Source organism: Schistocerca americana, chromosome X (assembly GCF_021461395.2).
Source record: "Schistocerca americana isolate TAMUIC-IGC-003095 chromosome X, iqSchAmer2.1, whole genome shotgun sequence".
Classification (NCBI taxonomy): Eukaryota; Metazoa; Arthropoda; class Insecta; order Orthoptera; family Acrididae; genus Schistocerca; species Schistocerca americana.
This window is the reverse complement of record NC_060130.1, coordinates 877,790,415-877,804,242: the sequence shown is the minus strand read 5'-3', so window position 1 is coordinate 877,804,242 and position 13,828 is coordinate 877,790,415. Positions and strand designations below refer to the sequence as shown.

At 44.8% G+C, this 13,828-nt stretch overlaps 1 protein-coding gene across 1 annotated transcript in view; it reads left to right on the top strand.

Moving 5' to 3' along the window:
• The window catches only part of LOC124556367 (nose resistant to fluoxetine protein 6-like), a 196,940-nt gene extending 192,010 nt beyond the window's left edge, over window positions 1–4,930 (top strand). Inside the window, exon 15 of the mRNA XM_047130331.1 lies at window positions 4,471–4,930. Within this exon, the coding sequence (XP_046986287.1) occupies window positions 4,471–4,599 (129 nt within the window). The 3' untranslated portion in view covers window positions 4,600–4,930. The remainder of the gene's footprint in view (window positions 1–4,470) is intronic.
• Window positions 4,931–13,828: the final 8,898 nt, after the last annotated feature.

The window sequence follows — 13,828 nt, the reverse complement described above, 5'->3', positions numbered from 1 at the left end:
CACGCTACAGGGCGTCCGGCTCGGAGCTGTCCTTCAAGTAACCGATTTGTAACAGGTCTTTGTGTCACTGTGGTGCCAATTGTCGGTCGAATTGTTGCTACAGATGCGATACGATGCTTCAGAGCCATACACCGAACACGATGATCTTGCCTCTTGATAGTGCTACGCGGCCGTCCTGAGGCGGGTCTTCTTTCGACCATACATTCTCGTGATCACCGCGGTCAGCAGTCGCGTAAAATGGCTACATTACGCCAAGTCTTTCTGCAGTATCGCAGAAGGAGCATCCAGCTTCTCGTAGCTCTATTACAAGACCTCTTTCAAACTCAGTGGGGTGCTGATAATGGCATCTTCGTCACCTTAAAGACATTCTTGACTGAAATCAACTCACCTCGTCCAGTATCAAAGGTAACTAACGCTCACGACCGTTAAAGCGTGTATTTATATCAAACCTGATTTGCATCCTGATAGTAGCGTTACTAACATCACTCTCACAGCGAAATTTGAACAGAAGCCAAAGGTCCCGAGTTAGAGTCTCGGTCGGGCACACAGTTTTAATCTGCCAGGAAGTTTCATATCAGCGCACACTCCGCTGCAGAGTGAAAATCTCATTCTGGAAACATCCCCCAGGCTGTGGCTAAGCCATGTCTCCGCAATATCCTTTCTTTCAGGAGTGCTAGTTCTGCAAGGATCGCAGGAGAGCTTCTGTAAAGTTTGGAAGATAGGAGACGAGGTACTGGCAGAAGTAAAGCTGTGAGTACCGGGCGTGAGTCGTGCTTCGGTAGCTCAGTTGGTAGAGCACTTGCCCGCGAAAGGCAAAGGCCCCGAGTTCGAGTCTCGGTCGGGCACACAGTTTTAATCTGCCAGGAAGTGTCATATCAGCGCACACTCCGCTGCAGAGTGAAAATCTCATTCTGGAATCATGCTTCAGATTTATAAACACGCCTATCAACTTTCGTGTACATCGCGAAACTCCTTCTTGGTGTTGCGACTTTTCTTCGTCATTGTATACAAATACTGTAGTGGATCAAGTCGCAAACTTCGTTAAGTTGTTCACGAAAGATACTGTTGTATGTGGGGAAGCTACAACGCCAGAAAATTCTAGCGAAATGCAGGAAGACCCCAAGAAGACCGACATTTGGTGATTGGACTGGCAATTGACCCCAAACATAAACAAACGTATGTATTGCGCGTAAACAAGCAAAAAGACCCATTATTGCTCGATAACGCTATTGACGATCAGTCACTGAAAAGCAACAACCGTAAAATATCTAAATATCTAGGCCGTATGCGTCTAGACGACCTGAAATAGAACTGCTATGTACGAGTTGAACTAGTTATAGGAAAATCAGATGGCAAGCGGAAATCCACTGGAATAATCCTAAGGAAATAACTTCCATCCACGAAAGAGGTAACTTACAACACACTAGTTCGAACGATTCTAGAGTATTGCACGTGAGTCTGAAGCATTAATCACGTAGGTTTAATACAAGAGATAGAAATGATTCCAAGTAGAGCGGCGAGTTGCAGATTGTATAAGTAAATGCGAGAGCGTCGTGAAGATTCAAACTTCGATGGCAGACGCCAAAAGAAATCCATTGTGAATCATGGACAAGTTTACTGTTAAAATTTTCAGAGCGTACATTCCAAAAAGGGTGAGACAAGGTATTACGTCTTCCTACACATATCTGAGACATGACTGTGACAGGATCTGATCTGGGGACTTCCCGAGAGTCATTCTTTCCGCGCATCAGCCGCCAATGGAACATAAAAGGGAACAATTGTTTTGCTACCATAGTACTCTCTGGCACACACTGCAATGTATCTTGCGGAGTATACATGTAGGAGTAAAGTCCTGTGGTGCAGTCATTTATTAAGACCTCATCGGTAATCTCATCCATCAGAGCCGAAAAATAGCAAATAGATGGGTGCCTTTCATGCAGTAATAGCATGGTTACAAGAAACGAAGTGCCCGTTAATAAGCGAACAGGGCGAAAGAGTCGAACTCGGCTATAAAATGGCATGCGGCAACAACTAAGCCTCGCGGTACTGACAGGAAACAAGGTAGCGCGCTAATATAAGACTACGCAATATATATTCAATACACTATTGATATTTCTGAATCCCTAACCGCTTCCTTTCGCCTTCAGCATGTTGAGGACACTGCTTACCTAACAACCCTTCACGCTTTTCAAGTCTCTCATGTCTCCCTCCAGTGCCAACTTGAATGTCTTCCACAAGTGGTGTAACAAATGGAAACTCCAAGTAAACCCAAGCCACCATCTTCGGTCATACTACTCTATGATTTTGAAAACTGAAAACACAATTTTCGTTTTTCCAACTTCAACTAACCCTTTCATCTTATTAACAGACCGGCCCGGTAGCTGAGTGGTGGTCCGCCCGGTTGCCCGTGCGGTCTAACACACGGCTTTCCGGGCGGGAAGGAGCGCCTGGTCCCCGGCACGAATCCGCCCGGCGGATTTGTGTCGAGGGTGAGTCGGCCAGTCTGTGGATGGTTTTTAGGCGGTTTTCCATCTGCCTCGGCGAATGCGGGCTGGTTCCTCCTATTCCGCCTCAGCTACACTATGTCCGCGATTGCTGCGCAAACAAGTTCTCCACGTACGCGTACACCACCATTACTCTACCACGCAAACATAGGGGTTACACTCGTCTGGTGTGAGACGTTCCCTGGGGGGTCCACCGGGGGCCAAGCCGCACAATTAGCCTGCACGGTAGCTCAGCGTGTTCGGTCAGAGGGGCAGCTGCCCTCTGTAATAAAAAAAAAAATAAAAAATAAAAAAACTGAGTTAATCGATCAACAACGAACTTAAACGGATGTCTTACGACGTCCGACCCGAACAGATACAACGAACGAAAGCGAACAAAATGAGATTAAAAAAAAAAAGTGGTAACCGTGACGGATTGCCGCCATGCGGGCCCGGCTGAGTCGAGGATTTTCTCCGCTCAGGGAATGGGTGTTGTGTTGCCCTAATTATCATCATTTCATCCCCATCCGGCGCGCAGGTCGCCCAATGTGGCGTCGACTGTAATAAGACCTGCACCAAGGCGGCCGGACCTGCCCCGTAAGGGGCCTCCCGGCCGATGACGCCAAACGCTCATTTCCATTTTCCATCTTATTAACACAACTAAATACTTATGAGAAACCTTTGATGGAAAACTGACCTGTAGCGTACATCTCCTCACCGTCAGGAAGAAAGAGCTCTGCATCCATCTATAATTATCATTAACTATAAATCCCTCATCCCTTCCATCCTCACCTGACCTATGCGAATGTTACCTGGAGTTTCACATGCACTTCCCCCTCCCCCCCCCCCCCCCATACACACACACTTGGGCCAAATTTTATAAATCGCTTGAAATCCCTACGATACATACACTCCGCCTCACTTTCCGCATCCGTCTATCTTCCCCATTTCGCATCTAATACCAACTTATTCATTTTCCACACCTTGTTCTCTGCCTAGAGCACCTTAGAACTCAGTGCATAACCGGAAAGCCCAATCCCTGTCCCGGCCGCGGTGGCAGAGCGGTTCTAGGTGCTTCAGTCCGGAACCGCGCGACTGCTACGGTCGCAGGTTCGAATCCTGCCTCGGGCATGGATGTGTGTGATGTCCTTAGGTTAGTTAGGTTTAAGTAGTTCTAAGTTCTAGGGGACTGATGACCTCCGATGTTAAGTCCCATAGTATTCAGAGTCATTTGAACCATTTGAACCCAGTCCCTGTACCCTATATTCTACACAGTATCCCTAATCTACGTAGGCTGTTGCACCACTATACCCATATCCCTCCTTTCATAACCCTCATGTCTTTTACATTCACTGTCACCGATATTTCAACCAACTTCTATTTAACACCCACGAAATCTGTCCCGAGATTCCATCCATAGTCAGCAATTGCCCCTCCGAGCATTAGCTTAGGGTGTACCCGTTTCTCCTGCTACTGCCGCTCGCCTTCTCCCAGTCACCCTCAGGGTCTCGTTATAGCAATCATTCTGTTATCGCAATCGTAAGCACGATCATTTTAATACTCAGTCACCACCATCATAGCAGCTCAAACATCATGATGTCTAGCTGTTACTGCTACACAAATAGCCTGCTTGTGAAGTTTTTAAAATTCCATCAAATTGTCTTCAATTTCTTCAATTCATTACAAGTTCTACACGTTTTTCACGGAGTTTTTTTATGATTTACGTTTATTGCAAAAATGTAAATATTTTGGATGATGTGTGTGTGTGTGTGTGTGTGTGTGTGTGTAAGAGAGAGAGAGAGAGAGAGAGAGAGAGAAAGTATGACACATGTGAACAAAATAGCCTCGACTCCTCGCCTAAAAACCTGAAACCCACCAACCAAGCTGAGAAAGCTTTAGTAATCTTGTTGTATAGTTATTTACATACAGATACTGAACAAACGTGAACGGTGTTTTTTAATTTGAAACTGGTTTCATTTTTTTGCAGATAATGGTGATCTTCGGCTACTTTACCTGTTCCTACTTGTTGTCGTTTGTGGTGTCAATGACATTCGAAGCACCAGTGATAGCTGTGCTTAATGTAGTGCATCCGCTTAAGAAGAACATAAAAAAATGATGTTCCAGAGTCAGCAGAAAGTGGGGTTGGATGAAATCGCCTCTAAATGGTGGTGTTTACTGGTCCTGGAGCGTTGGTCTGAAACTGCCAGAGAATCAGAAACTTTACGGATGTGGTTTGAAGAAGAAGCCGCTGGACCATACCTACATAGATAGACGACTTCATTACGTTCATTCATACTTGCCATTGGAGGATTTGTTTCTCAGCGTACTTCTCAGCAGAGAATGAATATTTCACGGAATTCTTTGCTGGGGAAGGACGGCGGAAACCCAGTAGGGCTTCTACAAGTCTCTGGACGCGCACCAAAGCCCTTATCATTTAGGACTGATACCAAAATATGCTTCGTTTACAATCTGAATTCTATTTTTCAGTGAATGTGTGATGTATTGAATATGTTTAAAAATACTAAGTATTTTTACGAGTATACAATGGAACTGATATGGTTAGAAATATAAGCTGATTTCTTTGTGTTCATAATTTGTTTTTAAAAAAATCCTTTAACATCGTTCCTCATAAGCGACGGATACTTTATACGTAAGTGTGAGCATCAGTTGTGACCATGACAATGTTTTGATAACGTTGATGATGTTTCAAGCTGCACCTTCTCTCTGGCCAGGCACCAATGATACTAATTTCCCTCACCACGTTTACCGTAAATCAGGCGTTACGACCTCTCTATACGGAACGCGATTTAGGATAAGATGCTGAATGTATTTCCGGAAATACTAGGCATGAATCCTACTTTAACCATCATCATTGGAGGTTTCCATTAACTAATTAGGTCACTGTACATCTACATCTACATCTACATCCATACTCCGCAAGCCACCTGACGGTTTGTATCGGAGGGACTGTATATTGAGGTGTTGTCGGTCCGAAACAACCAGCTGTCGTTATCCTGTGCGCCACAAGTACTTTATGAGAGTTATCCTTGAAGATGATGAGCATTAAACTCAACTAAAAGGCAGTCCTGTGCATGTGGTGACTTGCATTAGCACATAAAGGCCATTTATATTAATGATAATATATACTGGGTTGATGACGACACCATCACTTTCACCTGGCGATATGGAACGCACACTACGTACTGTGTATTTCTGTTTGGCTGATCTTGTAAGCAATAGAATGATTGAGATTCCAAAGCAGAAAATGTTTTCTTCTGTTTAAAATTTTGGAGGAACCTGGCAGATGTTGCACGATGTGCTCTGTGTGCTAAGACATATTGCCAAGCGTAATCACGTATCACTAATAGTTCTTTTTAAACTGGGCAGCTCTCATAAAGATAAAACATCCAATCTTTACAATGCGCCTTCAACTTCATATAAACGGGGCCTACTTTCTCGATGACGGGGTTCCGTGGAATTGAAGCATATCTCCTTTGTTCACCTTGTGTAGACTAGATATCTCACCTCAAGGAACCCACCAAGGTATTATACTGCTATGGAGTACATTTAGGTAGGAAATTGGCATTCTATTGGCGCAGAAATTCTCCTAAGAACGTCTACCCTGTCTGGCGAGTTAAGCACCTTCAGAACTACGATCACTGGAGTCTACGCTGTTTTGCCAACCCTCAGAGTAAGAATTGTATACTGAAGCAGCTGACTATGCTGCAAAGACTTGCTTACACACTCGAAAACAAATTCTCAAAAATCGGTTTTACTCAATGGATATGCTGTTCCATATTCAACCCGATTTTATCTCACAAGTAACACGAGAGCTACACTCCTGGAAATGGAAAAAAGAGCACATTGACACCGGTGTGTCAGACCCACCATACTTGCTCCGGACACTGCGAGAGGGCTGTACTAGCAATGATCACACGCACGGCACAGCGGACAAGCCAGGAACCGCGGTGTTGGCCGTCGAATGGCGCTAGCTGCGCAGCATTTGTGCACCGCCGCCGTCAGTGTCAGCCAGTTTGCTGTGGCATACGGAGCTCCATCGCAGTCTTTAACACTGGTAGCATGCCGCGACAGTGTGGACGTGAACCGTATGTGCAGTTGACGGACTTTGAGCGAGGGCGTATAGTGGGCATGCGGGAGGCCGGCTGGACGTACCGCCGAATTGCTCAACACGTGGGGCGTGAGGTCTATACAGTACATCGATGTTGTCGCCAGTGGTCGGCGGAAGGTGCACGTGCCCGTCAACCTGGGACCGGACCGCAGCGACGCACGGATGCACGCCAAGACCGTAGGATCCTACGCAGTGCCGTAGGGGACCGCACCGCCACTTCCCAGCAAATTAGGGACACTGTTGCTCCTGGGGTATCGGCGAGGACCATTCGCAACCGTCTCCATGAAGCTGGGCTACGGTCCCGCACACCGTTAGGCCGTCTTCCGCTCACGCCCCAACATCGTGCAGCCCGCCTCCAGTGGTGTCGCGACAGGCGTGAATGGAGGGACGAATGGAGACGTGTCATCTTCAGCGATGAGAGTCGCTTCTGCCTTGGTGCCAATGATGGTCGTATGCGTGTTTGGCGCCGTGCAGGTGAGCGCCACAATCAGGACTGCATACGACCGAGGCACACAGGGCCAACACCCGGCATCATGGTGTGGGGAGCGATCTCCTACACTGGCTGTACACCACTGGTGATCGTCGAGGGGACACTGAATAGTGCACGGTACATCCAAACCGTCATCGAACCCATCGTTCTACCATTCCTAGACCGGCAAGGGAACTTGCTGTTCCAACAGGACAATGCACGTCCGCATGTATCCCGTGCCACCCAACGTGCTCTAGAAGGTGTAAGTCAACTACCCTGGCCAGCAAGATCTCCGGATCTGTCCCCCATTGAGCATGTTTGGGACTGGATGAAGCGTCGTCTCACGCGGTCTGCACGTCCAGCACGAACGCTGGTCCAACTGAGGTGCCAGGTGGAAATGGCATGGCAAGCCGTTCCACAGGACTACATCCAGCATCTCTACGATTGTCTCCATGGGAGAATAGCAGTCTGCATTGCTGCGAAAGGTGGATATACACTGTACTAGTGCCGACATTGTGCATGCTCTGTTGCCTGTGTCTGTGTGCCTGTGGTTCTGTCAGTGTGGTCATGTGATGTATCTGACCCCAGGAATGTGTCAATAAAGTTTCCCCTTCCTGGGACAATGAATTCACGGTGTTCTTATTTCAATTTCCAGGAGTGTATTTGGAAAGTAAGGACCGATCGATCACTGAATGGAAACCACAGTGAAAATCCGATGAAGCTTTTCGTAGATGTGTTGAACAGTGTCTCTAGGATGCCCATCGGTCGCGTCGCGTCGCTCTTTTCAGTTCTGAGTGCACAGTGAGCACGTAAAGGTACCTCGAAAGTAGGCCTACTGCCTCCTGCCAAGTATGAGCGCCTGTGACAGACTTCGCCTGATTTTATGCAGCCTACACAACGCAACTGTCATGCGTTTCCTTCTTCATGACAATTCTCGAACGCACACTGCAGGGGCAATAGCGGCGCTCCTGCAGCGTTTTCGATGGGCAGCATTTGATCGACCACCATACAGCCCGGACTTGGCTCCTTTTGATTTTCATCTCTGCTCACATGAAGCGCTGTCTATGAGGACAACATTTTGTCACTGCCAACAATCTGCAAATCAGTATAGAGAATTGGCAGAAAATACAGGTGGCTGCCTTGTATGGCGCGGGTATTAGAAAGTTGGTACAATGCTACGACAAATGTCTCAGTCGGAGGGGCGACTATGCAGAGAAGTATCTGGAAGGTGTAGGTAACTGTTGCAAACAAAAAATTTTTGATTTTCACTGCGATTTCCATTTTGCTACCGATCGGACCCTATATTCCGAATAGCCCTGGCAGAAACTAATTTTTTTTTCGTCGTCGTACCGAAGGACAATAGATGACAAGTTGCAATGTTTCTTTTAAAATAAAAATTTCAAGTGTTTGCTGTGTGAGTTACATTCTCCAGCTCCGAGGAGGTTGAGTTGTAAATGTATCAAGCAACCTGAATGTGGTTTTCAGAAAGACATTTGTTTTCACTTGTGGAATGAAACCACTGTCGTGTTGCAGAAAACGTCTTCTTTGCTTTTTTAAGATCCACGCAGTATTTCCCACGCTTACACACAGTTTACGAGATCCTTAAACGATGGTGTAGTTGTATACTCTAATATTCAAAAATACAATGGCGAGATTTTGAAGAACTATGAATGCTACTTCTTCAACTTTCATTTGAAGTGTTTGTCAACAGATGGGCTCTTGTCCATAAGTGGGCGCCGTATTGGACCACCGTGAGGAAACCCTGTGTTCGACCACCGATACTGGAATAATTTTTTCCTTCAAGGGGCGACTGGAAGGGTTACGTACTTGAAGAAGAAGACGTGGATACAATTTTGAAATTCTACATCAGTGGTTGTAAATATAGTGGTAACGGTCGTATCTACCGCCACATATTGTAAGGTGGCCTTAGGGTATAGGTGTAGATGAAACAATGATGTGCTGACCTTTAGTTGTCCTCATTCTGCTGTCCAAAGATACATTAGACGAGGATGAAGCGCAGCTCACCTGGCTACATCAAAGAGTCAGTTTTTAGGTTTAGTTATTGGTTCACATGAAGAGCGACTTCTTACCCCGAGTTTCTACGTTTCTTGGTATTCATTTATGAAGGCAGTTCCTGCGGTTTGCTTTCTTGTGACAGAATTTGTCTCACAAAGAACCTTCCTTTTCTGGTTCCAGTTTAAAGCAGTAGTCGTCAAACTTTTTTGCTCAAAAGCCAATACTGTCATTACAGGGCGCCACCTCGGGACGCATATGTATCGATCTTATTATTAACTGGCAACCTACGCAAATCAGTATGTTATGAGCCTTCAATAGACTAAAAAACTAAACTCCGCACGAAAAGGTACCGACCGGCCGCCGTGCCATCCTCACACCACAGGCGTCACTGGATACGGATATGGAAGGGCATGTGGTCAGCACACCGCTCTCCCAGCCGTATGTCAGTTTACGAGAGCGGAGCCGCTGCTTCTCAATCAACTAGCTCCTCAGTTTGCCTCACAAGGGCTGAGTGCACCCCACTTGCCAACAGCGCTCGGCGGACCTGACGGTCGCCCATCCAAGTGTTAGCCCAGCCCAACAGCGCTTAACTTTGATGATCTTACCGGAACCGGCGTGAGCACTGCGGCAAGGCCGTTCTTCAACAGACTGGCTGTAGCAAAAGCTCTATGTAAGCAGGGCGCTGGCACCCAACTTCAGTTAAAAGTCGCCATCATTGGGAACACTCCGTGTCGACTGTGCTCTGTTTCAGGTTGCTCCCACAACCAGCGACCCCAAAGTTGTGACAATGTAATCGCCTGACGAAGTATTGCTGTGTCGTATGTGTGAACGGATTATCAACAAATTAATAACAGCAATTGTACTGATATCCAAACGCGTTATGAAATACGAAACATGATTGCAAATGTTTACTAAAGATTTTGATTGTCCTTTATCTTCTACTCATTGTGCTGTATTACAACAGTCTTAATATAATATCACATTAATTGCTACAAGTAATTATCACGTTTGAAGATGACCTCCTCTGTAATATGCATTCAAGAATCCATGTTACCTCCGTGCAAAAATTTACACTATAACAGCTAATGGCTACGAGTCGCGCATGTGCGTGAGTTCTCTATACTGGAAGACAAACAGTAAAACATTCTTCCCTTTAACATCCACTAACCCCGCAGTGGAAGCGCTACTTATCACACCATACCTGGAGTAAGCGATCAACTTTACTTAGTTCACCGCCGAATTCAACAACGTCAGTTAAATTAAGTACATCTTAATATATTACTGTCTCTGTAGGTACTTTTGCTTGTTGCTGAGCGGCAGAACTACTCTCTACAGAATCCCCTAACGTTAGTTCACGTTTTTGGAATGAGCTGTTAGTTGCCACCCTCTGCATGTTGTTGTTGTTGTTGTTGTTGTGGTCTTCAGTCCTGAGACTGGTTTGATGTAGCTCTCCATGCTACTCTATCCTGTGCAAGCTTCTTCATCTCCCAGTACCTACTGCAACCTACATCCTTCTGAATCTGCTTAGTGTATTCATCTCTTGGTCTCCCTCTACGATTTTTACCCTCCACGCTGCCCTCCAATGCTAAATTTGTGATCCCTTGATGCCTCAAAACATGTCCTACCAACCGATCCCTTCTTCTAGTCAAGTTGTGCCACAAACTTCTCTTCTCCCCAATCCTATTCAATACCTCCTCATTAGTTACGTGATCTACCCACCTTATCTTCAGCATTCTTCTGTAGCACCACATTTCGAAAGCTTCTATTCTCTTCTTGTCCAAACTAGTTATCGTCCATGTTTCACTTCCATACATGGCTACACTCCATACAAATACTTTCAGAAACGACTTCCTGACACTTAAATCTATACTCGATGTTAACAAATTTCTCTTCTTGAGAAACACTTTCCTTGCCATTGCCAGTCTACATTTTATATCCTCTCTACTTCAACCATCATCGGTTATTTTACTCCCTAAATAGCAAAACTCCTTTACTACTTTAAGTGTCTCATTTCCTAATCTAATTCCCTCAGCATCACCCGACTTAATTTGACTACATTCCATTATCCTCGTTTTGCTTTTGTTGATGTTCATCTTATATCCTCCTTTCAAGACACTGTCCATTCCGTTCAACTGCTCTTCCAGGTCCTTTGCTGTCTCTGACAGAATTACAATGTCATCGGCGAACCTCAAAGTTTTTACTTCTTCTCCATGAATTTTAATACCTACTCCCTCTGCATATTATTGTAAAATACGGCTAAGAATGGCGGGCCGCACGAATACTTGATTCGGGGTGCATGCGGTCCGCGGGCCACAGTTTGACGAGTATTATTTTAAAGTAATGAAACCGTTAACACCAGAGATGAAGCACTGTTTAGAGAAATGAAAGGTTGAGGGAGCAATCGCTAATCATTATTCTTTTTAGAAACCATCTAGCAAGTCCTCTAGGATTTATGAGGGCACTGCATCCAGGGATCGATGACGATGTTATCTGTTGGGTTATCATTTCATCAAGTGTATTGAGTTTGTGTATGTCCAGTCTTCTGATTGGAGGTTGAGGGACTTCGGCCGTTCACTTATGTAACAAAATGGAACACCTACAGCCATCTTTACGATGTTATTTATTGTATGGCTACCAGTTTCGGTACATGAGTACGCCATCTTGAGGCCTTAACTCCAATCGTATACGTGATTACATCAGTGGCCAACATCTATGAACTGCTTTTCGCAAACTACCTGTAACAACGATGTTGTGTCTCTAACCATCAATTACCAACTCAAGTAGTGGTTGTTGGCAGTTGATGGTTGGAGACACAGCATCGTTGTTACAGGTAGTCTGCGAAAACCAGTTCATAGATGTTGGGCACTGATGGAATCGTGTAAACGATTGGAGTTATCCCCCTCAGCGTCAAAAAAATTGTTCAAATGGCTCTGAGCCCTATGGGACTTAACATCTATGGTCATCAGTCCCCCTAGAACTTAGAACTACTTAAACCCAACTAACCTAAGGATATCACACAACACCCAGTCATCACGAGGCAGAGAAAATCCCTGACCCCGCCGGGAATCGAACCCGGGGACCCGGGCGCGGGAAGCGAGAACGCTACCGCACGACCACGAGTTGCGGACCCTCAGCGTCAATTAAGGCCCGAAGATCCTATACTCAAGCACCGAAACTGGTAGCCATATAATAAATAACATCGCAACGACTGCTGTAACTGTTCCATGTTATTACAAAAATGCACTGATGTCAGTCGCTTTTTTTTTATTTGTTCACGAATTTGCAGTTACATACTCGATGTCGCTTAAGACAACAGTTTTTTACGTTTGTCCCACTGTGAATTACATGTTTCATTACCATCCTGAATTTGTGTTTTATTTCTTCGATATTTTCAGTTAAGTTTTTTTTTCTACCAGTTCAATGTTCGTCGAACAGACTACACACACTAACGAAGTTCAACTACTACAAACTAGTGAAATAGTTTTTAAATAAGGGAACTGTAAAAACAAATGTGGAATAAAAAGTAGAAAATTTATTTTTAAAGATTCAAACAAGCAATTTTCACCTTTTGGTGTGTGAAATCAGATTAGGTCAGGTTTTTGGTACACTGAAAAATTAACGACGGATGAAAGAATCATTTCAAATCAGTATGAGCAAACTAGGTATGAACGTCGACCTCGGGCTGATGAAGATGAAGTTTTGTCTCGAAGAAAGAGGAGGGTGAGTAAGTAGTCACGATCTGTTTCCAGGAACCATTCCAGCATTCGACTGCAGCCATTAGGAAAATATGACACCTTTTTCACTGAGAAGTATAACATTTGTACGATTCATTTCTAATAGTCAGCTTTATTTCTTTAGTTATATACGAAATTTGAGAAATGGTAAGGACAGCTTTTATAAATGTCTCCTTCAAAGTACGCATGTCTCGTTGTTATTGCACACGAAGCATCAATAATTCACATGAACTGGAAGATAAGGGTGTCATTATTAATATGTTTCCTACTGTGCTCTTGCGTACACACAGCGCTGTTTTTTGTATACTTACCCATAGTGTGGCATCATCAGATGGATTTGGGAATTAAGATGAAAATATTCAAAAAATATAATTATTAATTCGATTTTTTGGTGCCCCAAACTTCTTAAGTTTTTACAGTTAAACTGTTACAGCTACAGTACACAATCTACAAAATGCATGTATTGCTGTGAGATGTGCTTAAACCGTTACCACAGGACTGCGAAACATCGCAATTACCATTGTGCTCTAGCTGTTCCGTAAGAGTGATTCTTCTCTTGTGAATGTGTATGTGTGTGTGTGTGTGTGTGTGTGTGTGTGTGTGTGTGCGTGTGAGAGAGGAGGAGGAGGAGGAGGAGTAGGAGGAGGAGAGAGAGAGAGAGAGAGAGAGAGAGAGAGAGAGAGAGGGAGAGAGAGTACTAGCTATGCAACTATCAGCAAGGAAACAAATATACGAGGGTTGGAATTTTAATATTGGCAACTATTTATTTACAGCTCGTACAAAACAGATACGTGTTCCAAAGTTTTACCGACCTTCAAACTAGACACAAGCTTTGTGTATAACCCGTTGTCAGCGATGTGAAAGTCGTAGGATACTCTTAGCAGTGCCAGTTGTGTTGACAGTTCGAGCGGCGTGGTCTATTGCCCGACTAATTTGTAGCAGTTCTGTAGCGAATGCCGTGAAGTGTTTCCTTCAGTTTAGAAATCGAGTTGAACTC